The 27,474-nt window shown below is 40.2% G+C and overlaps 1 protein-coding gene across 1 annotated transcript; it reads left to right on the forward strand.

Moving 5' to 3' along the window:
• On the forward strand, positions 1-25,475 carry LOC104610226 (DNA-directed RNA polymerases II, IV and V subunit 3-like). The gene is made up of 3 exons (XM_010276743.3): positions 1-588; positions 712-949; positions 24,966-25,475. The coding sequence occupies exons 1-3, from the start codon at positions 134-136 to the stop codon at positions 25,236-25,238; spliced, it is 966 nt and encodes a 321-aa protein (XP_010275045.1). The 5' UTR covers positions 1-133; the 3' UTR covers positions 25,239-25,475.
• The last annotated feature ends 1,999 nt before the right edge of the window (positions 25,476-27,474 follow it).

Raw genomic sequence — 27,474 nt, forward strand, 5'->3', positions numbered from 1 at the left:
GCCCGGATAAAATGTTCGTCTTCATCCTTAAAAAGAACACTGTTGACTGTTGAGTGTTGGCTATCGCTCGTCCGAGGAGGCGGACTCCGGTCTCCGGCAGGGCATTTTCGAGCAAAACCTGAGAGAGAGAGAGATGGACGGAGTTTCTTACCAGCGATTTCCAAAGGTGAAGATTAGAGAGATGAAGGACGACTACCTAAAGTTCGAGCTCCGAGAGACGGACGCAAGTATTGCTAACGCCCTCCGCCGCGTGATGATTGCGGAGGTCCCCACCATTGCAATCGACCTGGTCGAAATCGAGGGCAACTCGTCTGTGCTCAACGACGAGTTCATCGCTCATCGGCTTGGTCTCATCCCTCTGACTAGCGAACGTGCCATGGGCATGCGCTTCTCCCGTGACTGTGATGCCTGTGATGGCGACGGTCAGTGCGAGTATTGCTCCGTTGAATTCCACCTCCATGTCCGCTGCGACACGGACCAGACCCTCGACGTCACCAGCTACGACCTCAGAAGCTCTGACCCTTCCGTGGTTCCCGTTGATGTTGCCCAGCACTCCGAGTCCACCGGTTACGATGCTTCTGAGCAGAGGTAGGAGTAGGACTCCAAATAATGGAACCCTTTTCGAGTTTCTGATGATCTTCTAAAACCCTAAACCCCTTTTTGTGTAGTTTGAGAAGTAAACGGTATTTGTTCGTGTGGGCTTTCCTTCAGGGGGATTATTATTGTGAAATTGCGTCGTGGGCAAGAACTGAGACTGAGAGCCATAGCTAGAAAGGGGATTGGCAAAGACCACGCGAAGTGGTCGCCTGCAGCCACTGTTACCTTTATGTATGAACCTGAAATCCATATTAATGAAGATTTGATGGAAACTCTTACTCTTGATGAGAAAAGGGATTGGATTGAAAGCAGCCCGACCAAGGTTTTTGGCCTTGATCCCAATACTCACCAGGTAAGTTAACCTTGCTATCTTCCTTCTAAACTTTTCAGTATTGTGGTCATATTGCGGGGATACGTGTCTTCGATGTCAGACAAACTAAAAGTCGTAATGGTGGTTGTGAAGATGATGTTTTAAAAGATCTTGAGGACTGAGGAGTATCTCATAATAGTTCATGTAGGTTTTAAGTGTTGGTTTCAGAACAACCATCTAAGATGAAACTAAAACTCTTAAAGTATTAGAAGCAGCAGATGAAACTAAAACTCTAAGATGAAACTAAAACTAAAACTCCTTTCTACTCTCAACCTCTATTGCTTTCATTTCCCAAAATAAAAAGAGCATTCTCATAAACCCTACATACAAAGAAACCCTATATACATAAAGCCCATTTTAACATAAAAGAGGGACCATACCAACTGGTAGATTACAATCTAATCCAATGGTTGAACAATAAGACAAATCCAATTATCTCCATTTTTTAACTACCTTCAAGATCTTTCATTTGTGCTTCCACTTATTTGCAAATAAGGCAAATATCCATTGGTCTTGAGAAACACCTCCAGCTACACATAACTTTCATCACCAGGTCCTGCTACCATGTGATTTAAACAAAAGCAGCCAATGCACTTTTGCACCTGTACCCGAGCTAACAATCCTAATTAACTCCAGAGAGGGACATCGATCATTCCTTTCTCCTAGTAGAAACTTTCTTCTCACCATCATCTGAACTTTGTAAACACATAACATTTGTTTTCATCTCAACTGCAAAAGAGACCTTTCGTGTGGCCACACTACCTTGTGCATCTCATTTCCCACAATCCATCAAAATTTTGGAAATCATTGTACATAGATGTTATAAACCCCTTTTGCAGTAAAGACCTTGCAACCTTTAGAATCCAATTGGATAAGTGATATTAGATTCTTATACATCTTTGGGACATATGCCACACCATTCAAATTGCAAACCACATCATTAAAACATTTTGATTTTCACTGTCCCCACACCCACAATATCACAAGTAGACCCATCACCCAATCAGACAACACTTGTTTTTTCTTGAAATGTACTAAAATATATTTTCTTGGACAAAATGTGCATAAAACATTCAGAGTCTAAAGATCATTCATCTAGAGAAGAAATGTGCATGCCTTTGGAGATTATGAGAACATCTCCATCATCATCCAATGTAGATTTTTTTTGATAGGTGACAGGTAAAAAATTTATTAATATAAATAGAGAATACAAAAAATATGTACAAGAAAGGGTCCCAAGGAGAGGTAGAAGCATCTTCCTCTCTACCATACAACTAATTACAAGATAGCTCGATACAACTGTCCCCTAGTGACCCCTTGTTTGGCCGACAAATCAGCCAAATTATTTGCACCGCTTGGAACCGAATGTAGTCTTACAGTCATATCCCTTGTTAACCATTTAATCCTCCTTATTACATTTCCATGAGTCCAAGATCCTTGCATTTCATTCCTTAGCTAGCCTATCCTCTACTTGAGAGTCCCCTTCAATAACTAGCCTCTCTATATTCATCTCTTTTGCTTTTTGAACCCCTTGTAGGACTGCAAGCATTTTAGCTCTTGTTGAGTCTCAAACTCCAATTAGACCAGAAAATAAGGCTGCTATATTCTTTTCTTTGTTCCTAAGCACTCCTCAAATTCCTAAGGAGCCTTGATTGTCAAAGATACTACCATCGAAATAAAATTTTAAGAATCTATCATGATGTGGTTACCATTCTTTGTAACCTCTACTTTGTCTTGTTGAAGACACAACCACTTCCCTCCAATTCCTTCTCAAATCATCAAAAGAATAGGATGAGAACAAATGCAGAGCTTTTACCCAATGAATCACCCTTGCCAAAATACATTCCAATACTGATTCCAAGCTTCTTTCTTCTTTCTTGAAGATTCTAGCATTTCTTTTCTCCCACATTGTCCATAAAACAACAACCCTGGTACATTTCCACAACATTCTCCCTCTCTTTTTCTGCCATCTAAAAATTTCAACCTCAAACAAGCTGGCCAAGCTCATAGGAGTCCACCTACACCAAAAAAGAGTGAAGAACCAATTCCAAATAGAAGAAATGAAAGAGTAGGAGATTAATAAATGAAAAGCAGATTCATCATTAGTCTTACAAAGTATGTACCAGTTTGGAGATAAGCAAGTAGTCTTTTTTCTCATTTACAGCATGTCTAGAGTATTGATCTTTCCATGAAAAACCTCCCAACAGAAAGCTTCAATTTTTAGGGGTATTGGTTTATACCAAACTTCATGGCAGGGAATGTGGAAGGAAGGATAGTAGGAGAAACCAAGACCCACAAAAAAGAAGCATAAGAGAAAAGTCCCTTTGGACTAGGTATCCAAATCCTCCCATCTGACTTGGTTAGGTTCATCACCACTTCCTCAAGAGTTTGCAGAAACTGAACAACAGAACACTCATTCTCCCTTAGCCCTTTTCTCAAACCCAAATCCCTGTTAGAGTTTTCAGATCCTGAGTAGAATCTTGAAACATGTTCTTTTTTTCTTTTAAAGAGAGAGCATAAAGAGAAGGAAAAACATCTTTCAGAGGTATCTCACTCACCCATTGGTCTTCCCAAAATAAAATTTTATTTCCAGAATAAACATCATACCTGATATGGCTTAAGAATTATGGGAGGATTATCTGAGTAGATTATAGAGGGGTAGTACAAGGGAAAGTTTTCTAGAGTTGACTTGATCAGAGTTATTCTTCCACCCAAGGAAATGTAGTTGCGTTTCCATGCCACTAGCCTTTTCTTAAACCTTTCTAAAATTGGAGTCCAAAAACTATCGTTCCTCGGATTGCCTCCCAAAAGAAGACTTGAGTAATTCATTGGCCACTCACTAGTAGAACAACCTAAACCCTTCGCTGTAGCTTGTATCTCAACATCCTCCATGTTTACCCTAGCTATACAACTTTTTTCTAAATCGATTTTCAGATTGGAAATCCTTTCAAACAACATCAATAAAATTCTCAAAGTTCTCACTTCTCACCTGTTGTGGGTTACAATCATCATAGAAAATGAGTATATCATCTACAAATTGAAGATGTGTAACCACTATACTATCCCTCCCAATTCTACAACCTCTTAACAAACCCCTCTTGATTAGCCTTGGTAATCATTCTACTAAGCACATTTGTAATTAGGGTAAACAGAAAGGGGGACAATGAATCTCCTTGTATCAACCCTCTATGTGACTATGTGTCGAGAAGAAATATCTGACCACACCGTTGACCAAAATAGAAGGATGACAAGTTTGTAGGCAATCACTAATCCACTTACACCATTTTTCCCGAAAACCACATACTCATTACCTCAATCAGACCAATACACTTGATCATATGCTTTCTCAACGTCTAGTTTGCACACTATCCCTTACCTCTAGATCTTTTTCTTTCCTGCACACATTCACTAGCAATTAAAATTTGATCAGTGGTTTTCCTATCCTAAATAAAAGCCCTTTGATATGGGGTGGTAATTGAAGGAATCACTGCTTTGAGCTTCAATGAGAGCACTTTAGCAATTACAAGGTTTAAAATGTCAATGTCGATGGAAATGTCGCTTACCAAAATATAGGACATATGTCGGAAGTGTCAGAAATGTCAAGGGGAAATATTGTAAAAATTAGAGACATTGTGGAAATATTATGAAATATGTGGAAATATGCAAAGATATTTTGTAAAATGATAGAAGAAGCATTAATACATATTTCTAGACTATTATCTTATTCCCAACCATTATATAAAGCTAAGAAACTAAGATTAATAACAAATTAGTAAATGACGATTTACTGATTTATTATGCATTTTGATGTTTTTACAAGGTTATCTGATATTTTCTTTTCTTATTTTTAATTCTGATTTATTATAAATTCTAATATATTTATTTCACACTAGTAAATAGAAATACATTTATTCTGATTTTTTAAATATTAAAGTTATAATACATTATTTTTTATTATAAATTTAATAAACTGATTCTCCTTTTTGTAGTATAAAAATTATGATAAATTCTGATTTATTATAAAACTTAATGAATTTATTATGATTTTCAATACTAAATTTATAATAAATTATGATTTAGTATAAATTTTATTAAATTTATTCTGATTTTTTATATTAAATGTAGAATATGGTTTATTATAAAATTTAATAAACATTTTCTGATTTTAATAAATATTTTAAAAAATACTAACTAGTTAAATATATTGTATTAATGGAATAATCTATATTAATATATTGTATTATATTAATATAATATACTAATATATTATATTTTTAATGTACATTAGTCAACATCATGTCGACATAATAGGAAAAACTGTATTTTTTTTGGTTATTTGGACCGATTTGGTTGACATTTCCGAAATATAGGAAATGTCGACCAACATAATGTAATTTTTAAATTACCATCCATTTTCATGTCGGTGAGCCTCGACATCAACATATGTCTGGCGACATTAGCGACATTTAGAGACATTTGAAACCTTGAGCAATTATTTTATAGCAAAATAATGGGCCTAAACTCCCTAGGACAAGACACCTCTGTTTTTGGGCATCAAAGCTAAAAATGTAGCATTGAGCCCTAGATTTATGACGCTCCTCTCACAGAACTGCTCAAAGGCCTCAAACAAATAATATTTTATTATCTCCCAACAATCTTGATAGAATGCCATGGTAAAACCATGAGGTCCAGGGGCCTTAGATCTATCCATAAAGAACACAACATTCTTAATTTCATAAATCTTAAATCTTTTTTTTTCCAAATTATCCCTAAAGGACTAATCCAAAGCGGGCCAATCTAACCATTCAACAACCAGTCAATCCTCCTCAGGCCTTTTATAAATTGATTTGATATGTTCCACAAAGATATGTGCAATTTCTGGTTGGTCTATCGCCTCCACACCATCTTTCACCAATGCAGAAATGATATTGTATCCTCTAGCTCCTTTCTTTAGATTCCATCTACAAGTCTTTTCCTTTGCATTTAGTGACTCTTCAACTTCCGTTCTATCCAATAGTTCAATGTGAGCAGCTAAACGTTCTTTTTTCTCCCCAAGTCTCTCAAAATGATCCCTATTCCACTCTTTTATTTTGGCTTTCAATCTTTGTGATCTCTTTGAAACCTAACCTCTTTCTATTTGTACTTGCACAATTCCTCCTTCCACCATTCTTCCACTATGGAAAAACTATGGGTGGGTTAACCACAAATTCTCAAATATGAATGGTATTGGACCTCTCACCAACCCTTCTTGCCCTAGCCTAATTGGGCAATGGTTTGAGGTTACTCTAGGCAAGGTTCTAGCTGTCAACCCCTTCCAATGGGATTCCCAATCTAAGGAAAACAAGAATTTTGTCTAGTTTGGACCACGTTGGGTTTGCTTGGTAGTTAGACTAGGTAAAGGGGAGCCAGGGAGGATGAAACATTTCTAAGTTCAGTAATGGCTAAGTGCTAAGGAGGTTGGCTCGGATTGGGAGGAAGGGGTGGTGCATAAAATCATGGAGAACAGAGCAGAGAAGGGGGAGGTGAAGGGATGGTCGCAGGAAGAAGATGAAGGTGAAGTGGAAGAGGTAAAGGGTAAAACTGGAAGTTCAGGGGAGGTTAGGAGTAAGGGAGTAAAAGAGGGAGGGCATGTGGAAAGTTGTAAGGAGAAGGGGAAAGAAGAGCAAGGAACATGTGAAAACGTGGTGGTGGGAGAAATAAGATAGCTGGTAGAGAGCATTAACAGGTTGAAGTGTTCAGGTGGGCTTCACATAACTCTTGGCAAGTTGTTGTTGGGGTGGTTTAGGGGAGTGATTCATGAGGTGGTGGGTTAAGACTCAGATGTGTTTGTGGAAGGAAGAGAAATTCTTGATGAGGTGTTAGTGGCTAGCGAATGCATTGATTTGAGGCTAAGGAGTGGAAGGGCTGTTTGGTGTGTAACTGTGTAAGTTGGATATAGAAAAAGCATATGATCAAGGTTCAAAGTATTGATACGATATGCCCTGTATTGGGCACATCGTATCATATCTTTGGGTGCCTGTTACACCTGTTTACAGGTGTTTTCAGGAACCCCTTTTTTATTAAATAATATATAATTATACTTAAAACTGAAATTTGAAAAAAAAACTAAAAAAAGGCATATCACTTGAAGTACCAATACACCTCTGCCAATACAATCTATTAATGAACAAGGGAGAGCAGTTGGGTTGGGTTGAGGGGTTCAAAGTTGGGCCAGATGGGCCTTGCATATCACACTTGCAATATGCTGATGATACACTTCTTTTTTTAGATGCTTCGGTGGACCAAGTGTTGAATGTAACTTTTATTCTTTTTTTTTATCAGTAAAATGTAAAAGTTAATCTTATTGATAAAAAAATGTAAGAGCTATTCTTGCTAATTTTGAAATACTGACAGGGTTGAAAGTGAATCTTGCAAAAAGCCTTTTGATTGGAGTAGGGGAAATCAGAATAGAGGACATGGAGCAATTGTTTGTTGTTCTTGAGTGTCAGGTAGGGGAGTTACCTTTCTAGTATGTGGCTCTTCTGGTTGGCTCTAAGTCAAATGCAACAGGGATTTGGAATCCTCCTGTAGAGAGAGTGGAGAGAAGGCTGGAGAGTTGGAAAGCAAAGTACCTGTTGTTGGGAGGCAGAATTACTTTGATAAGAAGCGTTTTATCATCTCTTCCTACTTACTACCTCTCATTGCTGAAAATCCTATCAGAAGTGGTCAGGAGGGTAGAGAAGATCCAAAAGGGATTTCCTTTGGGAAGGGGTTGGGGGCTTTAGGAAGTATCATTTAGTTAAATGGGACAAGGTGTGTAGGCCAAAGGAGGGGGGGGGGGGGCTAGGAATTAGAAGGTTGAAGATCTTTAATAAGGCACTGCTGGGTAAATGGCTGTGGAGGTTTGGGCAGGGAGAGGGCGTCTCTTTGGAGTAGAGTGGTGGTAGGGAAATATGGGGTGGTGAAGGTTCATGTGGGAAAACCAAGGGAGGTGACTAACTCTTAAGGGGTGAGTGTATGGAAAGGAATAATGGGCTTCAACCAGGATTTTAGGAGTTTGGTTAGATTCAATGTTGGAGAGGGTGGGAAAGAGATTTTGGGAGGATGATTAGAATGAAGTTGGGAAGTTGTATGAGGTCTGCTTGAGGTTGTAAAGGCTGTCGGAGCATCAACTCAGGATTAACTGATGCTATGAAATCAGAGGTGATCAGGTGGTTTGGTGCCCAAAGTTTAGAAGACCACTATGGGATCAAGAACTGGAGGAATGTATTGTGTTGCTGGAAAGTAGTCCATTTCAGTCTCATCTAGTGATGATGGCCTTTGGTGGAAGGAGAGTAGGGATGGAAAACTCTCAGTACAGTCCTACTTAGGCCTTATCAAGACCATATGACCACAGGACAGGCAGAAGGTGTATGGGGAAATCCAGTCCCTTCGGGTGGAAGCTTTTGCATGGTTGGTCTCCCTGGATAGTATCTTATCAGCAGACCACTTGAAGAGCATGGGCTTCAGCATGGCGAGCTTCTGCTATATGTGCAAGATGGAAGAGGAGACAATGGGCCATTTATTTTTCTCTTGCAAGGTAGCCAATTTTATCTGGAAGTTTTACTCTACACTATCCAGTGCTAGAATCTTTCAGCCAAGATCCACTGCTGAAATCTTTTCATCTTGACCAAGATTTAGAGGGAGCAGGAAGGCAAGGATAGTTTGGTGCTGTATACCTTTTGCAATATGTTGGGCTATATGGAACGAAAGGAATAGAAGGTTATTTGAGAACAAGCCCAAGAACATTGAGATTCTAGTTGCTTCAATTGGCAAACTAGTGACAGTTAAGGTATAGATCCTTCCAGATTTTGCTCAAATAAATAGAGCAGATTTGGGAGAGAACTTCTGGGATGTGCTTGACACCCATTTGGATTGTGATGTACTTTTCCTTTTTTTTTTTCTTTTTAATGAAATCTTTTTTCTTTATTCTTTAAAAAAATTGGAAGGTCAAAGGTCTTAAGAGATAAAAATAGGTCGAAGGGGCTGGAGGTTTTAAGAGGGAAGGACATAATTGAAAAAAAAGGCAAAGTTGTTGGGTTTTTTTGAGTAACTTGACAAAAAATGAGCAACGGTTGGGAGAAAGAAAGCTAGAAACCCAAAGAGGATTGGGTTTGGATGCTGACGACATTTGGGAATGGTAAGAAAGTTTCAAAGGTACTGAGAGAAGGGAGATCGGTTGGGGAACTTGAGAGAGATCGATCATTACAGCAGAATGAAGATGAGGATGAAGACAAGGGCCCTGAGGTCTCATAATGATTTTTTTGATAAGTAAAAGAAAAAATTATATTAAAGGGAAAACAAAAAAGGAATACAACCAAAACAGGTGTTTAGATCACACCCCACAAGCCCCCCTGCAAGACCTCCAACCCATTCTAAAACAAACAAACATACAAAAGGCAAGCTCAATAGGTGCCACTTATACTTCATTCACACAATATGGCAGTGGAGCATAATCACTCTTCAATCTCTCCAAACTCTTCACAGCTTCCTTCCCCATCCCAATTTTCTCCTTCAAGAGCGTCTGCCAGTCTCTTCGTGTTTTCTTCCCTACTCTTCATTTCAAAGGCTTCGAAAGCTTTCCTAACAATACTTTCCCCTCCCAAAAAGAATAAGCCTAGAGACTTTCCGATTTCCACTTCTCTATCAACTAAGCTCTTCAAATCCGCGCTTCCTCTTTTTTTCTTCTCCTCCATCTCCTCATTTGAAGAGGACTCAATATTCTTATCTTCAATTGAACACTCCAACCTCTCTTCCAAACCAATCTTTCTCAGATCCTTATCTTGGGATGTTGCTGAAAAAATCATGTTCCCGTCTTCAACCTGCAAAGATTGATTCTCTGCTTGGGTGATCTCTATAACTCGGCTGAAAGTTTTTGGAGTCTCTGCTTCATTCGAAGCCTTTGAGACTGACAATTTTGGCTTACCTCCTTTTCTAAGGTAAACCCTTATATGGTGTTTTGTTGGTCCTGCCCCTATCAAGCCCCCCTTCAGACGAGAGAAAATTTTAGTAACATGAATAATGTGCGAATTACTTGAACATCGATTCTTCTTTTGTCTCCCCACATCACTAGCCAGCTCCTCACTCTCCTCTATCTTCCTTCTTCGCCCCAAATCTACACCAAGCTTGCCGACCACCACTTCCTCACAAGGAGAGGAATAATCTGATGCCGACTTATCCAAAGGAAGAAGCCAAACTTCTACATCATTTGCTTTAATATTCTCAGGTTCATCTCCACTTTCAGCAACCTCCAAACTATCAACTCTATCAACCTCCTTCCCCACCAACCCTTTCCCCTGATCAAACTCCATCACTTTTTGTCCCTTGCCAAAACCAAACACTCTAGGCATTAACGAAGCTTGACTGGCACCACAAGTCAAATAAAAGTCTCCCTTTTGAACAGCTGGACTGCCAACCTCCTCAACCGACTCATTGGTTTTTCCGTCACTAGCATTTGGAAGACAACCATCTTGAAAGCCTCTGAAATCACTGCTACATTCTTCCTCTTCTTCGACACTCGTCTCAATCTGTCTCTTTACCTCTTCTTCATATTTGGTGATTACCCAAATTCATTTATCTAACTTTCCCCTGTTTTCCTTGACAGCAAAAAACCTCCTCGAAGCCCTCCACGTTCCAGCCTTTGAGTTTTTGAAAAGGACCCGACTCCTCTTATCAATTGAGTTTAAACACTGGGAGATCTGATTGAGGGAGACTGCTTGGCGTAGGCGCAACATCAACTGATTCAACAAGTTGTCGACAATCCTAATCCCTTGGAGATTATGATAGAGGAGAATGAAAAAGGAACAGAGGAAGAAGGGATGGGGATGCTCTAGAGGAGTCATCCAATGGTGGTTTTCTCATTGATGAAGTAAGTCCATTTGACTCTAATTCTTCAGATGCCTTGGATGAGCAAAGGGAGGAAAGGATGGAAGGAAATAAGAAGATAGTAGAAGAAGAAGAGAGGGAAGGAAGTGGGAAGAGAAAGTCGTTGTTCGAGGTTGAAGGGAGTGGTTCTTGGAGTAGGGTTTATAATAGGAAAAGGAAATTAGTGGGTTTAACGAGTGGTGAAGTTGGAGTGAAGGGGGGGGAGGGGGAGAGGGGGGAGGAGGATAGAGGGAGCGGGGAGGAAGAAGAGGCAAGAGAGGTCAAAGGCCAAGATGGTACTAAAATTATTAAGAACAGAGAAGTGGTGGTTAATAAACTAGTGGAAAGGGATGTGATAATTGGGGAATCCTTGGGTTTATTTTTCTAGGGAGGGGGAGGCTTTGCACAGGCTGCTTTTGAACAAGGGGAAGAGTGAGGGGCTGAAGGGCTGAAATCATTGTAGTTGTCAGAAGGGCAAGAATGAAGCTATTAAGTTGGAATATGAGCGGGCTAAGGGAGAGAGCAGAAGGGCAGTGGGGAGGAATTTGATTAGAAAACACAGACTAGAGAGTGTTGGCTGCAGCAAACAAAATTGGAAAATTTTGATGTGGGCATGAGGGAAGAAATCTGGGGAGTGAATAGTGAATAATGGTTGAATTTAAAGGCTGAAGGGTTGTTGGGGGGGGGGGGTTATATTGCGGGATCCAGAGATGTTTAGGAGGCCAAGAATCGTTTGGAGATGCATTCCATTTGCAGTAAACTGGATCATTTGGAATGAGAAGAACAAATTAGAACAAGTCCAAATCATTGCGTTGTTAGTGGCCATAGCTGGTAAATTAGTGTCTAATTGGGTCTTGGTTCCTCCAGATTTTGCTCAGGTCATTTGAGCAGCCTTAGGGGATGGTTTGTGGGGCGTTCTAGAGCTTCAAAGATGTAATGTTGATTAGTTCTGTGTAGAGTAGTTTTTTTGGGGTGTCACCTTGAAGCAAGGGAAGCTCTCTTAATAACTCACAAGACTCAATGAACATATTAAAGTTCCTCATGCTAGTGGTTATTCGTTGGCTTGGTTTGTTGGTTTCATGGGAATACCTAATTACATTGAAGACCCCACACTAGGGACCCTCCCAAAGACCTCCAATTATAGACATTTCCCTCCATTTCTCACATTCTTGAATTTTAAAGACATTGTAAATTTTCTTATCAATTCCTCTACACAATCCACCACTACTAAATTCATCCCATTTTTTCCCATATAAGACAATCTCTTTTTATATAACCAAACTTTGTGTATTTGTAACACTGTCTGTACCTTGCTCTTTTTCCTAACCTTAGATTTAGATCTGCCACTGTCAAATCTTTTGTTAGATGATCCTCATTTCTGATAGATTCCTTGCATAACCATTGGAAAATCATATCCATTCTCATATTTGAACTTCCTCCTAACCTCATTGGATAAGAAAGACGTAGTGACTTCCTCCAACTTCATTGTATCTTTCCCATACAGTAGTAATGTTATGACCAAATTTTTGTATGAATTAGGAAGTGTGGTAAGAAGCAAAAGGGCCTTATCTTCTTCCTCTACCTTGACAGTAACGTTCCCATTTGATGCAAGATACTGTTGAACATGTTTAAGAGTTATAGGTGATTCTCATCTTTCTCCATCTCCAATCCATATGTAGTTGCCGCTTTAGATACAACTTTGTGGTTAAATTTTTCCTCAAATAGAGTTTTTCAGCTTCTCCCACAGCTTTTGGTCTAGAATCTTCCTCTATAATGCTATCTGTCATGAACTATTAAATTGTATTAATACACTTTGATTTGATATCTTATCCTCCCAATCAGCATCCTTCATATCTTCCGGCCTCCCATCTTTTCCCTTCAACACTCTAGTCAAGCCTTATTTAATCAAGATGTCCTTCGTCCTCCTTTGCTCTAGGGTAAATCTGCCTTTGCCATTAAACCTCTCAATTGAGAACTGAGAATTCATCTCTTTTTGCTACTATTACCTCTTAAACAATTTTACAAGCATTTTGTAAATGCCAACTTGGATGATCTTATACCACTTTGTTGGGCTCACAACAACCACCCACAAGATGAAACCACAGTATTTAAAATAAAATAGCAATCAAGAGAATCCAATATTAACAGAGAGAAGAAAACAAACACCACCAAGAACACAAAGGATTTACATGGTTAGGCCTTACCTACCTATGTCCACGGAAGAGATGAAAACCTTTCTTTGTTATGAAAGGAGGGTTAGAGCGAAGGAGGTCTGGACACGTGGCCGTGGCTGGAGGAAAGAGTCCTCCTAATGTGGAAGCTGAAAAATCGCTTGCTAAAAGCAAAGGTGTTTTTCTGGAAAAGTTTTCAAATGTTTTTGAAAACAAAAACTTCTTTCCTGCTGGTTGGTCTTATGCGGATATGGTCAAAGGAGAGTCCCGGTCAGACCAGGGGGGTTCGTCTCAGGTCTAAGATAGAGTTACCTGCTATCGATCTGAACCGGCCAGCTCAAGGTGGGGTTGGTTTGCTCATGTTAAGCTAAGGGTCCAAAACTTTTCGTTGGACTCATGTTACCACTTAAGTGGTCACGTGAGTCGAACCACTATGCAACCGACGATAGACAAAAACAAGCGTCTATCTTCTTCCTCACGCGACTCATATGTTGGGGTCCGAAAATCTTTCTCAGGCGGCCAGATTTCTTCGAAAAAGCCCCTGTGCTGGATTCCGGTGGTGAAGCTTAGAGAAGGCGACCAGAATGGTGCAGAAGGGGATAGGCCAAACCCTAGATATTCCAGAGAGAGTAGAGAAGATGGTGAGGATGAGGATGAAGGATGGGTTAACTGCGATAGTTCGGAGGAGGCGTCAGATTTAGATGGCGAAGATGAAATCCAGTGTGATGAACGTCCAGGAGTGGTGGAAAACACTTTCAACACAGATATTTTGTTCTCAGAGAGTGTAGAAGAGGACTCTTTCTTGCATAAACCCTCCGCTGGGTGTGGAGAATTGAATGGTGCCGAGCATGCTTTGGAAGACAAGGGGGAAAATCGACCTCCAAGTAGGGAAGAATCAAACTAGGAGAGCAACTTAAGACAAGGAATCTGCAAGTGGATTTCGGCTGCTCACCAGAATTCGAGCAGAGAGTGCAAAGGCGGGGATGGACGACAGAGCCTCGGAAGTACGAACAAGGGTGAAGTAAGTCTAGGTAGCGATAAGATAAGCCCTACCCAGCGAGTGAAAGGACTAACCCATTCGGTCGTTATTTCTCCTATTGCCTATGGCCCAGGTATGGCTGTGGTTTCGGTTTTCGATGCTAATGTCTACTCTGCCTGTGGTGTTTGTCTCTCAGATTCCAGCTGTACCCCATTGCTGTGTACCCAAGGGTTAGAGGCTGATATTGGGGAGTTACAGGTGGGGGGTGAGAAGGAGATGAGGGTGGGGGAAGCAGTTTCAAATGCTGTAGTTAAGATTCTGGCTAGGGTGGAATCTAAGGAGGATAGTGGTAAGATGGAGGAGGAAAAGGAGGGGAAGAGGAGGAGTGAGGTAGGGGGGAAATGAAAGACATGGGAGTGGATGAAGAGGAGTCCATAGCTGATTTTGTGGCAAAGTTAGGTTGCAAGGCTAGAGACTTGAATGAGTTGAAAGGATATTTACAGATTGAAAGAGAAGGTGGGATTAGGAGGAAGAGAAGGTTAAGTGAAGCTGAGAAATTGAAGTTGGAAGTGGATGGGGGTAATGATGCTAGAGAAAGGAGAGGGAGGGGAAGAAAAGGAGGTTCCTAGGAAGAAAGGGAGTGGGGCTGAGCAGAGGTGTTGAAGAAATGAAGATAGTAGGAATGTGAGAGGGTTGGGGAGTGCTAGGAAGAGAGCTTTAGTAAAGGAGGTTTTAAAGAAAGAAAATCCAGACATATCTAAGCTTATGACATTTGACAAAAGGTGGGCCAGGAGTGTGTGGAGAGTGAATGGTCTAAGTTGGGCTATGAGTCCATCTTGGGGCTCATCTGGTGGCTTAATTATTCTGTGGAAGGATGAAGTAGTGGAGGGAGTGGAAGAATTAATGGGAAGGTTCTCAATCTTGGTTAAATTTAAGCAGGTGTCAGATGGGTTTGAATGGGCCCTTACCAATGTATATGGCCCCAATAGTTATAAACAGAGGAAGGAGTTGTGGGAGGAGCTGGAAGATGTCAGAGGACTGTGGGAGGGGCCTTGGTGTTTAGGAGGGGACTTTAATGTAATCAGATTCATTGAAGAGAGTAACAAGGAGAGACAAAGGAGTACTACGAGCATGAGGAAGTTCAATGAGTTCATTAATGCTTTTGAGCTAAAGGAATTGAATCTTCAACACAATAGCTTCACTTGGTCCAATCTCCAAGCGGAACCTATTTGCTGAAAACTAGACAAGTTCTTGTTCACCACAGACTAGGAGGAGCATTGGGCAGATTTGGTGTCAAGGGACTTAACCAGAGTTACTTCCGACCATTGGCCAATAATGATTTGTAAGTCCGATCTTGGTGGAAGTGGACCCTTCCCTTTTAGGTTCGAAAATATGTGGTTACTTCACCCGGACTTCAAAAACAAGGTAAAAAATTGGTGGAATGAAAGTAACCCGAAAGTCAATTGGGTAGGGAGTTCCATTGGAAGCTAAAAGATCTGAAAGTCAAAATTAATCCACTTTGGTAGGTTAGAAGAGAGGAAGCAGCAGTTGATAGGTCAGATAGAGGATTTCGATGCTAAGGAAGAAAGGGGTTGTTTTGGGGAAAGTGATAAAGAACAGAGGTGGGAGTTAAGGAAGAGCCTAGAGGACACAATTTTCCAAGAAGAGACTAGTTGGAGGCAGAAATCTAGACATAAATGGGTGAAGGAAGGAGATAGGAACACAAAATTTTCCCATGCAATTGCCAATAGCAGAAAGAAAAACATCATATCTAAGTTGGTAGTTGATGGGACAGTTTTGACTCAACAACATGAGATTGCCAAGGCTTTTGTGGAGCACTTTAAATCCATCTTCAGTAAGCCTCTATTGAAGAGATTAAGGATTGATGGATTGGATTGGTCTAAGCTCCCTGCTAAGTTGATTGTGTGGTTGGAAAGAGAGTTTGACCTGGAAGAAATTAGGGATGCCATTTTCTCCATGGATAGATCTAAAGCCCCGGGCCCTGATGGTTTCACGATGGCTTTTTATCAAGATTGTTGGGAGATAATTAATGCTGATCTTCAAGATGTGTTCTCTGAATTCTTTGAAAGAGGTGTATAAACCCGGGCCTGGATTCTACTTTTATAGCTTTAATTCCGAAGATTGAAGGAGCTTATCACCCTAAAGAGTTCAGACCCATCAGTTTGGTTAATAACTTCTATAAGATCATTGCTAAGGTTCTTTCTAAAAGAATTAGAGAGGTGCTCCCCTCAATTATTACCCACAATCAAGGTGCCTTTGTGATGAATTGACAAATTGTGGACCAAATCCTGATTGCCAATGAGAGCGTGGAAGAATATAGAAGTAGAGGTGAGAAATGACTGGTGTGTAAGCTAGATTTGGAGAAGGCATATGACCTGGTGGATTGGTCTTTGCTGTTGGAGGTTTTAGAGTCTTTCGGATTTGGGAAGAGATGGTGCAAGTGGATAAAAGGGTGCATTAGGACTTGTCATTATTCTGTGTTAGCGAATGGTAGGGTGGTGGATCACTTTCTAGTTGTTCGGGGTATTAGGCAAGGGGACTCTCTATCCACCTTCCTCTTTACCCTAATTGCTAAAGTGTTAGGGGGGTTGATTGAGAGGGCATACTCAAGAAGCTTGATTAGTGGATGGAGAGTGGGGAGGGATAGGGTTCCGATCACTCACCTACAATTTGCAGATGACACAATTCTGTTTTGTGATGGAAAGGAGATTAGTTGGGTGAGTAACTTGAAGAAGGTGATTAAGTTGTTTGAACTAATGACCAACCTCAAAGTTAACCTTGGTAAGAGCTGTGTGATTGGTATTAATACGAGTGAGGGAGAGGTGGAGGAAAGGGCTTGAGTGTTAGGTTGTGAGATAGCTCATTGGCCACTGAAATATCTAGGGCTTCTTTTAGGAGATAATCCTAGAAAAATGAGTTTTTGGAATCTGATGATCGACAGATTCAGTAAAGGGCTAGCTTCCTGGAAGAAGAATTATTTGTCTCTAGGGGGTAGGATTACACTGATTAAGTCAACATTGGCAAACCTTCCAGTTTATTTCATGTCTATGTTTAGAATGCGTGAGATAGCTCATTGGTCACTGAAATATCTAGGGCTTCTTTTAGGAGATAATCCTAGAAAAATGAGTTTTTGGAATCTGATGATCGACAGATTCAGTAAAAGGCTAGCTTCCTGGAAGAAGAATTATTTGTCTCTAGGGGGTAGGATTACACTGATTAAGTCAACATTGGCAAACCTTCTAGTCTATTTCATGTCTATGTTTAGAATGCCTGAAGGAGTCTGTAGGGTGTTGGAAAAACTGACGAGGGACTTCTTATGGGGACCCGAGGAAGAAAAAAGGGACCATAGAGTTAGGTGGGATCTAGTTACAAGATCTAAAAGTGAAGGGGGCCTGGGACTGGGAAACCTCTAGAAGAAGAAAGAAGTTCTTTTAGGGAAATGGTTATGGAGGTGGTCTAAAGAAAGGGAGAACCTGTGGGCCAAAATAATCCTAAGTATTCATGGGCAAGAGGCAATTGGCTGGGATTCGAGACTCTCATCTAGGGCTTCAAGAGTTTTTCCATGGAAGTCGATCCACGCCATCCTTCAATCTTTTCTTCCCTTCATCAGGTATGATCTTGGCTTTGGCTTGTCAGTTAATTTTTGGGAACACATTTGGGTGGGGATTCCCCCTTGAAAGAGCAGTTTCCCTCTTTGTTTGCTCTGTCTAGGTTTAAAAGTGAACCTGTAGCTACCTTTGCTACCGTGTCTAATTCTGCTATTGGTTGGAACTTGGGTTTTAGAAAGGCGCTTAGAGATTCTGAATTGGAACCCATTTCGAATTTGCTTAAGATCCTGGATGAGGTAGTCCTTAAGCCTTCCATTGGGGACTCCAGGGTCTGGTCTCTTGTCCCTTCGGGCATCTTTTCTTGCTCCCTCTTTTTCAAAGCGCTGACATAGCCTAGTCCGGTTCTGGGGTTTTCCTTTCCAGTCCGGGAAATTTGGGGTAATCCAATCTCTCCAAGGGTAGGTGCTTTTTGCTGCGAAGCATTCCTCGAAAAGTGTAACACTTGTGACCTACTTTAAAAGAAAAGGCCTAATTGGTGTTTATCCCCACTCTGGTGCATCTTATGTAAGAAGAATGGTGAAAGCTATTATCACTTGTTTGTTTCTTGCCCTTTTGTTTCAGATATTTGTTGTTGGTTTTTTTTCTCTATTTGATTGTAGGTGGATCTCCCCTTCTAGTGTGCAAAGCTTGTTTAGCTCCACAACAGTGAGGGGTTTAAAAAAGAGAGGGAAAATATTGTGGAGTTGTGCTAGAGCTGCTGTTTGCTAGACGGTCTGGGAAGAAAGAGATCAAAGAGTATTGCATGATAAAGAAAAAAAGTAAGGAAGCCATCATAGAACTTATTTGTGTTAGGGTGGCTCATTGGGTCAAGCCTTTGAAGCTCTTTGAAGATTATTCAGTAGGAGACATCATTAGAAAGTGGGAAGGAGTGGCTCGGTCAGCTCCCATGTCCACTGCTCTTAGACTTGTTTGGACTACACCAGATCTGGGTCTCATCAAATTGAACTTCGATGGTAGCAGTGAAGGAAATCCAGGCCATTTTGATATAGGTGGTATCTTCAGGGATGAAGAAGGTAGAATCATTGCTATGTTCTCAGGATCTATAGGCTGGGGGGACTCACTGAGAGCTGAAATCTTGGCAGCTCTAGAAGGATTTAAAAGAGCTTAGCAACTGAACATTAGTAAGCTGTTGGTGGAAGGTGACTCTTAGTTGACTATTAGATGGTTGCAGAAGGGAGTGTCCAACATGTGGAAGTTCTCAAATGAAAGAAAGAAAATTATTCAGTTAACTCGGAATGACTGTAAGGGTTCAATGGGCCAAGAGGTGCACTAACTCCATGGCTGATACCTTGGCCAAACAGGGGGTGGGAAGAACAAATCTTTTTTGGGCTGTATTATAATATGTGCTTTCTGTTTTGTTAGGGAGGGTTAAGACTTTTTACCCCTCCCTTTTGGTTGTAATTTCTATCTCTCTTTTAATAAAGTTTCTGTTATTGATAAAAAAAGGTATATGGTTTCTTGTGCTTTGCAACCCAAACCAATGTTTAACCCTTGTACACCCTTTCTCTCTTTCCTCTCTCAACTTGAAGAACACAACAAAAGAAAAAGAATCCACTCTTACACCAAGAGCACCCTTCTTATCTCAACCTCCCTTTCTCTCCTCTCCCAAAAGAAAAAAAAAGTGGTCATAAATTCTACATACAAAAAGAACCTCATATGTGTAAAACCCACTTTAATCTAAAGGAGGGACCACAATAACAGTTAGATTACAACCTAATACTATGATAAGTCCTAAATTGCTGTCTTTTTTCAGTAATGATTCCACCTATGACTTTAGATGTAAATCAGTCCTCTAATATCAAGTTTAAATTCAGTAATTAGCAGAATAAAACAGATTTGAATAATTGTATAAGAGAAGAAGATGGCAAAGAGAAGAGGTAAGAGAAGGAGTCGAATTAATTCTCCATTCTCCTCTAACCCTATTTTATTAAGATCTAAAAAATTAATGATGACAAGTATGCCCTTAAGTGGGCGGCCAGCTTGGCAGTTACATAAAGGAAATAAACAAGAATAAATAACAAGCCCATTAAGTGTGGCCCATCAACATAAAATAAAAGATATTACAAGAGAGACTGTTAGGGCCCATTCGGCCCAGTCTCTTTACACCCCCTCAAGCTGAGTATAGATGTCAATCATGCCTAGCTTGCTTATACAGTGTGTCAATTTCCCCTTTGGAACTCCCTTGGTCAAGATATCAGCCAGTTGCTCTTCTGGTGTGATGAATGGTAAACAAACTTCTCCTGAAGAGACTCTTTCTCTTATGAAATGCCTATCAACCTCAATGTGCTTAGTTCTGTCATGTTGAAGAGGATTATGTGCAATGTTGATAGCAACTTGGTTGTCACAATAGAGCATCATTGGTTTTTCATAGTCCACCCCCAATTCCTCTAGAAGGGATCGTAGCCATAGTAATTCTAACACACCATGAGCCATTGCCCTGTATTCTGCTTCAGCTGAAGATCTAACAACTACTGATTGTTTCTTACTCTTCCAAGACAATATTCCTAGCAACTAGAGCACAATAACCAGAGGTGGACCTTCTGTCATCAGTACATCTTGCCCAATCTGCATCAGTAAAGGCTTCCAGCTTCATGTGACCTTGCTTAGCAAACAAAATACCTTTCCCTGAAGTATCTTTCAAATAACACAGAACCCTTTCTGCAGTAGCTAGATGAGTATCTCTGGGAGAATGCATAAATTGACTAATAACACTTACTGCATAGGAAATATCTGGCCGAGTCATGCAAAGGTATAACAACTTACTAAGCAGTTTCTGAAACACTCCCTAATCAGGCAAATGTTCACCATCTGTGGCAGAAAGCTTATGATTAGGATCAATGGGAGTGGAGATGGGTTTAGTGCCAAGTTTACCAGTTTCAACAAGAAGATCAAGGACATATTTGCGCTGAGATATGAAGATACCATCCTTAGATCGAGCAACTTCAATGCCCAAGAAATACCGAAGATCTCCCAAGTCTTTGATTTCAAATCCAGAGTTGAGAAATCTTTTTAGTTTGCTGGCCTCTTCAATGTCATTACCCGTGACCACAATGTTATCAACATAAACAATCAAGAAGGTCACCAGAGAGTCATTTTTCTTTAAGAATAGTGTATGATCAGATTGTGTTTGAATGTAGCCAAATGAGACGAGCAGCTCGAAATCTCTCAAACCAAGCCCGAGGAGATTGTTTGAGACCATAAATAGATCTGTGTAGTTTATACACTTTGCCTTTCATTTCTTTTCCATACACTCCTGAAGGTAGAGACATATAGACCTCTTCATGCAGGTTTCCATTCAGGAAGGCATTTTTAACATCAAACTGGTGGATGGGCTAGTCAAAAGTAGCTGCTAGAGAAAGTAAAACCCTAACTGAAGTCATCTTTGCAACAGGAGCAAATGTCTCAAGATAGTCAATGCCATACATTTGGGTGTAACCCTTAGCAACCAACCGAGCCTTAAATCTCTCAACAGAGCCATCAGAGTGATACTTAATGGTAAACATCCATTTACAACCCACTGGTTCCTTCCCTTCTGGCAAGCCCACAATATCCCAGGTATGGTTCTTATGCAATGCATCAAGTTCAGTCATCATAGCATCCCTCCATTCAGCTTGAGATAATGCTTCCGATACAGACCTGGGTATCACATGGGAAGACACAGAGGCAAGAAAGGAGTAGTAGGAAGGGGAGAAAAGGCTATAAGATAAGTGTTTGGAGATACAATGGGCTGTACACTTCCACTTGCCCTTGCGAAGAGCAATAGGAAGGTCAAGGTCTGGGACAGTCAGAGATGGGTCAGTAGAGGGCTGACCTGTTTCCTCAGGAATGATGAGAGTGGCAAGACGCTCTTCTGAAGGAGTGGAAACAACCTACACATGTCTGAATCTCTGCCTTTGGTACCACCTTTGGATGGCAGGAGCAGAAGGAGGAGGAGGAGCTGAGATATCAGAGGTAGGTCCAATGGAAGAGGTGGACACCCCATGATCGGACTCACAAGGGATGGGAAGAGGAACGACTGGAGACACAACAAAGGGCTCATCAGATTTCTCCCCCTCAGGAGGAATACTAAAGAAGGGAGTCAACTCGACAAAGGTGACATCCCGAGATACAAAGCGGGTGCCACGAACTGGATCAAAACAGCAATAACCCTTCTGTGTGGAGGCATATCCCAGAAACACACACTTATGAGCCTTAGGTTCAAACTTGTGCCTTTGGTGACTATGAATATGCACATAGCAAGTACACCCAAACACACGGAGAGGAAGAGAAAAGAGATCCTCATCCAGGAAGAGAAGACTAAAAGGAGTTTTAAAGCCAAGGACCCGGGAGGGCATACAGTTGATCAGAAATGTAGCAGTAAGAACATCTCCTCAAAACTTTACAGGAACATGGGATGCAAACAAGAGGGATCTGGCAACCTCAACCACATGCCTGTTCTTTCTTTCTGCCACCCCATTTTGTTGTGGAATGTAGGAATAAGAACTTTGATGAATAACCCCAAAAGTTTCAAGATAGGTGGAGAGGGTTCTCTCAAAATACTCCTTAGCATTGTCAGAGTGTAATATTTTGATATGAGTATTAAACTGGGTGAGGATGAGTTCATGAAAATTTTTCACAATAGCTGGTATTTCATCCCTGGATTTCATGAGATAAATCCAAGTGTAATGTGAATAATCATCAATAAAAAGGATAAAGTACCTGTAATCCCCCATGGTTGGCATGTGATATGGCCCCCACACATCAGAGTGAACAATATGGAAAGGAGAAAGTGATCTTTTATTGCTAATTGAATAGGAATGTCTACAATGCTTTGCCAGATCACATGATTCACAATGGAGACTCGAAGACAAGTGACCAAACTGAAAATGACATAATAAAATTTTGTTAACAGACTCTGACACGACTGACTCTAAGGCAACTCCATGAGGTGGTCCCAAAGCTTGATCTGGTGTGTCTAGCAAGTATATTTCGTTCGCCTCATGGCCACTCCCAATCATCCTCTGAGACTGCAGGTCCTGAAAAACATAATGAGTGGGAAAGAAAGTTATGCTGCAATTCATGGACTTTGTTAAGCTACTAATAGATAAGAGGTTTGTGTTAAGCTTAGGGACATGAAGAACAGAAGATAAGAACAGGGTGTCAGAAGTCTTTATATCACCTTTACCAAAGATGGGGGCAAGGGACTCATCGGCAAGGGATATTTTCTCTTTCCCAGAGAGAAGGTGATATGAGCAAAAAAGGTTAGATAGACTGGTCATATGGTCTGATGCACCGGAATCGATAATCCAAGGGATTTTATGATTATCTGAAGCTGAAGCATGATTTGCAGAAGCACGAGTACCTGAGTGAGCAAAAGCCGATGAGGATGATGTACTGTTGGAAGGGTGATCTGAAGAAACTGTAGCTTCCAGGTGATTTAGGAGTCTCCCATACTTCTCAAAATCCAGATTCATTGTAGCCAACTGTTCAATGGTTGATTTCTCTTCACTCTCCTTACTTCTCCCTTCATGTATTGTAGCAGCATTAGCAGTCTTGGGTTTTCCCACTTGACTGCCCTTCTTAGGGTTATTATTGTTCTTAAACCTATCAGGGAGAAGTCCAGGATGAAGTTTCCAGCAGGTGTTCTTTGTATGTCGTGGTTTCTTGCAATATTCACACACCTGTTCTCTCTTCTCAGTAGGGTCCTTTGGTTTCATTACCGCATGTGCAAAATGTTCTGTAGGTGGACTCTACAACTGAACCTGCCGCCTACTCTCCTCACTACTTATCATAGCATATGCCTGTGAAAGAGTAACCTCATTCCTGGCCAAAATATTCTGTCTGATAATATCAAACTTAGGGTTGAGTCCAATGAGAAACTCAAACACCCTATTTTTCTCCACCAGCTTTCTATACATTTTAGCATCATTTTTACTCTCCCATACCACTGTCTCCATAACATCAATTTCCTGCCATAGGGATTTTAGTATAGAGTAGTAGATTGCCACACTCTTCTCCCCCTGTCTCAGGTTTTTCACATCACTTTTCAATTTGTACGCTCTGGCTACATTCAGTTTCTGTGAGTAGGTCTCAGTTACACTGTTCCATATCTCTTTGGCCGAAGACATCCAGAGATATTTTTGACCTATATGGGGTTGCATAGAGTTAACCAACCATCCTGTAACAGTGTAGTTCTCTTGCATCCATTTTTCAAATTCAGGGTCTATCTCTTCGGGTTTCACCTTACTGCCAGTGAGATACCCGAGTTTTCCTCTACTACAAACATAGATTTTTATAGATTGTGCCCAAGCAAGATAGTTCGTCCCATCTAGCTTAATTGTGGTCACACCAGTCAAAACTGAATCTACTGAGGCAGGTCCAGAAACTGGCACCTGCTTGAACTCACTTCCGTATGTCTCCATTAATCAAACGGAAATCAAAGAACAAAAAATTTTGACTATGTAAACTTACTTGAAGCCAAACTAGAACTTGGGTGCTTGAAAAACTAGGGTTTTGCTCCATCCAGCAGATGAGAGGAAGAGAGAAGATGATGCTGCACCTACCAGACTAACCCAAATTCTTCCAAACCTGAACTGCCCTCCTTTAGCAGTCACAAGACACCTTCCAAGCACATAGCGCCACACTCGAGCTTCACCTTTCCTAGTAACCTCGAAAATCTCTAGTCGGCTAGGGTTTCGGGCAGCAGCAAAACAATAACACTTCTTGGCAAAATCTAGCTAGAACTAAACTCTCCAAACCCTTCTACCAACTAGGCAAATGATTCTCTATACTATAGAGAACTTATCTCTCCATACACTCTCTTGATTTTAGAGTGTACATGAACGAAGAAAAAGAAGGAAGAGGAACTAAACCTGCTCTGATACCAAGATGTAAATCAGTCATCTAATATCAAGTTTAAATTCAGTGATTAGCAGAATAAAACAGATCTGAATAACTGTATAAGAGAAGAAGATGGCGAAGAGAAGAGGTAAGAGAAGGAGTCGAATTAATTGTCCATTCTCCTCTAACCCTATTTTATTAAGATCTGAAAAATTAATGGTGACAAGTATGCCCTTAAGTGGGCGGGCAGCTTGGCAGTTACATAAAGGAAATAAACAAGAATAAATAACAGGCCCATTAAGTGTGGCCCATCAACATAAAATAAAAGATATTACAAGAGAGGCTGTTAGGGCCCATTCGGCCCAGTCTCTTTACAACTTTGAAGGTTTATTTACTAAAATGAATATGCCAAGAAGGTTTATTTACTAAAACTTAAAAAGATGACTTTTGGTTTTGGATAGCTTCTGGGTGTGTCTTTTGGTTATTTTATTATGCTCTTGGATTAAATTTGATTTCAGGTTGTGGTAGTTGACCCTGAAGCATACACTTATGACGATGAGGTGATAAAGAAAGCGGAAGCCATGGGGAAACCAGGACTTGTTGAGATTTATGCCAAAGAAGACAGCTTCATTTTCACTGTTGAATCTACTGGTGCCATTAAAGCTTCTCAATTGGTCGTCAATGCAATAGAAGTGCTAAAACAGAAGTTGGATGTTGTGCGCCCATCTGAGGAAACTGAGGAAGCTGATGATCAGTTTGGTGAACTGGGTGCACACATGCGTGGAGGATAGTTTGTCATATCACTATCCGACATTGTTTAGTGAATACATGCATTTAGATTTCCTTTGTGTCGTATACTTGGATTTATACATTTTTTTCTTTTGGGTTCTCCACAGTACACATCTTTCATTTTAAGTCGCATGATATACATCCCAGGCTCATGTTTTTGAGGATGTAATTCTATTTACTCCCCTTGAAGTTGTAACTATTGTTCACTGTGTTCAAGCAGGCTATGCCACAGTTGGGTATTTTGACCTGGCAAGGTGAGTTGATTCTTAGGTGACAACTAGGCAGCACAAATCAACAAATAAATATATACGTAATTTTTGTGTATGCTACCATATATAAGTATTACTCATTACATACTAATAAATCACATATTAAATTGGTAAAATGACCAAATTGCAGCTTTAAATTTTTTCAGAAAAAAATAACAAAGACTTCGAACAACTTCTCTGGTTCAAAGGAAAGAAATGCATACGCAAACAAGGATTAATAATCCAATGTTGATCTCTAAATATACTCCTAACACGCATGTTCAATATTATAGAGGGGGCATAATTATTTATTTCACCCACTATGTTTATATTCTTACTGCCTTCCTGGTTGGAGTCCCAGGTGATGGGCCACTGACATGCCTAGGTAGTTCTAGTACCATTCCACTAATAAAGACAAAGTTTTGACCCTTGAATTTCAATATTACCTTGTTTTCACTGTTTCTTTTATATTTAAAATCATCTGCCTTTCTTAGGACTGCAAATTGGTTGGGCTTGGTTTAGGATTTGTTAAATTTTGAATGGGCCTGGACTTGATGCAGTGATGTTGTGTAAATTCTTCGAGTTGGGTACCCAACTCTCCCTCCTAGCCATCTGAATTATCTTGGCTGCACTGCCTCAGTAAATGACATCTGAATTATGGCTTTGAGGAGTTTAATCTTGAATGTGATTATTAGCTTTAGTCAATCAATCATTGCAACCATGATATAGTCAGCTAGAAGCAGCTTAGTATGAGTTGATAATAGCAGTCAGGATGGGCTACCCCCCGTTGTGTAGCCCCATGGATTGGAGCAGAGAGAGAGAACAGTGAGCCTTATTCTTCAGAGTTCACAGTTCACAGTTCACACCATTGTAAGAGGATTAGCAAGTCACCCAAACTAAGATTAAAACTCACCGAACAAACTAAGATTAGTAAGTCATTTGGCTGTATGCTAAAGATTAAACCCCAAACCAGGTGTGATACAGAACCACTAAAAGAGTAGGGGAAACCGCGCTGAACTTGATGCACAAATGCTTCAAGACCAGTTGGATGAAGATGAAAATTGTCATTGAGGGATCTTGATCTTGTCTGTTATGTTCATCATTCATGGTCATGGGTACTTCCCAAGGATCCCTCTTAACTCTTTCACAACAATGGGAAAATAACACACTGTATAGGCTATTTAGTATTACATGGAACTCATTTCAAATACCATCGATGCATTCCACTACTTTTTTAAGCAAGGAATTAATTGCCCCTTGCATGTTATTTTAATTTTGTTCAACACAGATTCTGCCTTAAATCGATTAACCATATGATTCAGGAGCTCATCCCCTTGCTAGTAAAACAAAATACCAAAATCCAACAATGAACTTAAAGTTAAAGCTGTATTTGTTTGTGGTGTAAATATCAAGACTGGTGTTATATTATATATTATAAACCGGTTTTATAGTAATTTGAGTGGAATGCAATTGAACACCGGAAAATTACACTTACATTGAGTTTTATATTGATAATCAATGTAAATATTGACTTTGATAAAAACGATGTAAACATTTATATTGATAATTCTGATTTTCATTTATATTGAAAATAGCTTTTAAACCAATCAGGCAATCAACATATAACTAAAATGGTATAAAAGTACATTTATACTACAATAAACGCAACCTTAATGGAGACAAGCATTAAAATTTATTACTTGTAAAATAGGTGTCTGAAGAAACATTGTATCATAAGATTAATAAGATTAGTGATAACAATCTAATAATTTATATCAATATGATAAAACCTCAATCAACAATTTATATATCTTGTCTACGCCTTTCAGGTAGTTTCTACTTTCTAGTAAATACGCTAGTTTCTAGTAAATAGCAAGGCTATGGAAGTGAAGACCTGTTCAGGGGCCAGGTAGTCCGATGGGCTGGCCCGATCCGGCTCATTATTAAGTCGGGCTTGGTCATAATTTTAGGCCTATGGGTTTGGGTTTGG

This window comes from Nelumbo nucifera, chromosome 4 (genome assembly GCF_055504915.1).
Source record: "Nelumbo nucifera cultivar China Antique chromosome 4, China Antique-T2T, whole genome shotgun sequence".
Taxonomy (NCBI): Eukaryota; Viridiplantae; Streptophyta; class Magnoliopsida; order Proteales; family Nelumbonaceae; genus Nelumbo; species Nelumbo nucifera.

Excerpts from the sequence above, each read along its gene's own strand:
- LOC104610226 (XM_010276743.3), top strand. The coding sequence starts at position 134 with ATGGACGGAGTTTCTTACCAGCGATTTCCAAAGGTGAAGATTAGAGAG. Across the intron at positions 589-711 it reads TACGATGCTTCTGAGCAGAG|GGGGATTATTATTGTGAAAT; the intron begins GTAGGAGTAGGA and ends GCTTTCCTTCAG. Across the intron at positions 950-24,965 it reads TTGATCCCAATACTCACCAG|GTTGTGGTAGTTGACCCTGA; the intron begins GTAAGTTAACCT and ends ATTTGATTTCAG.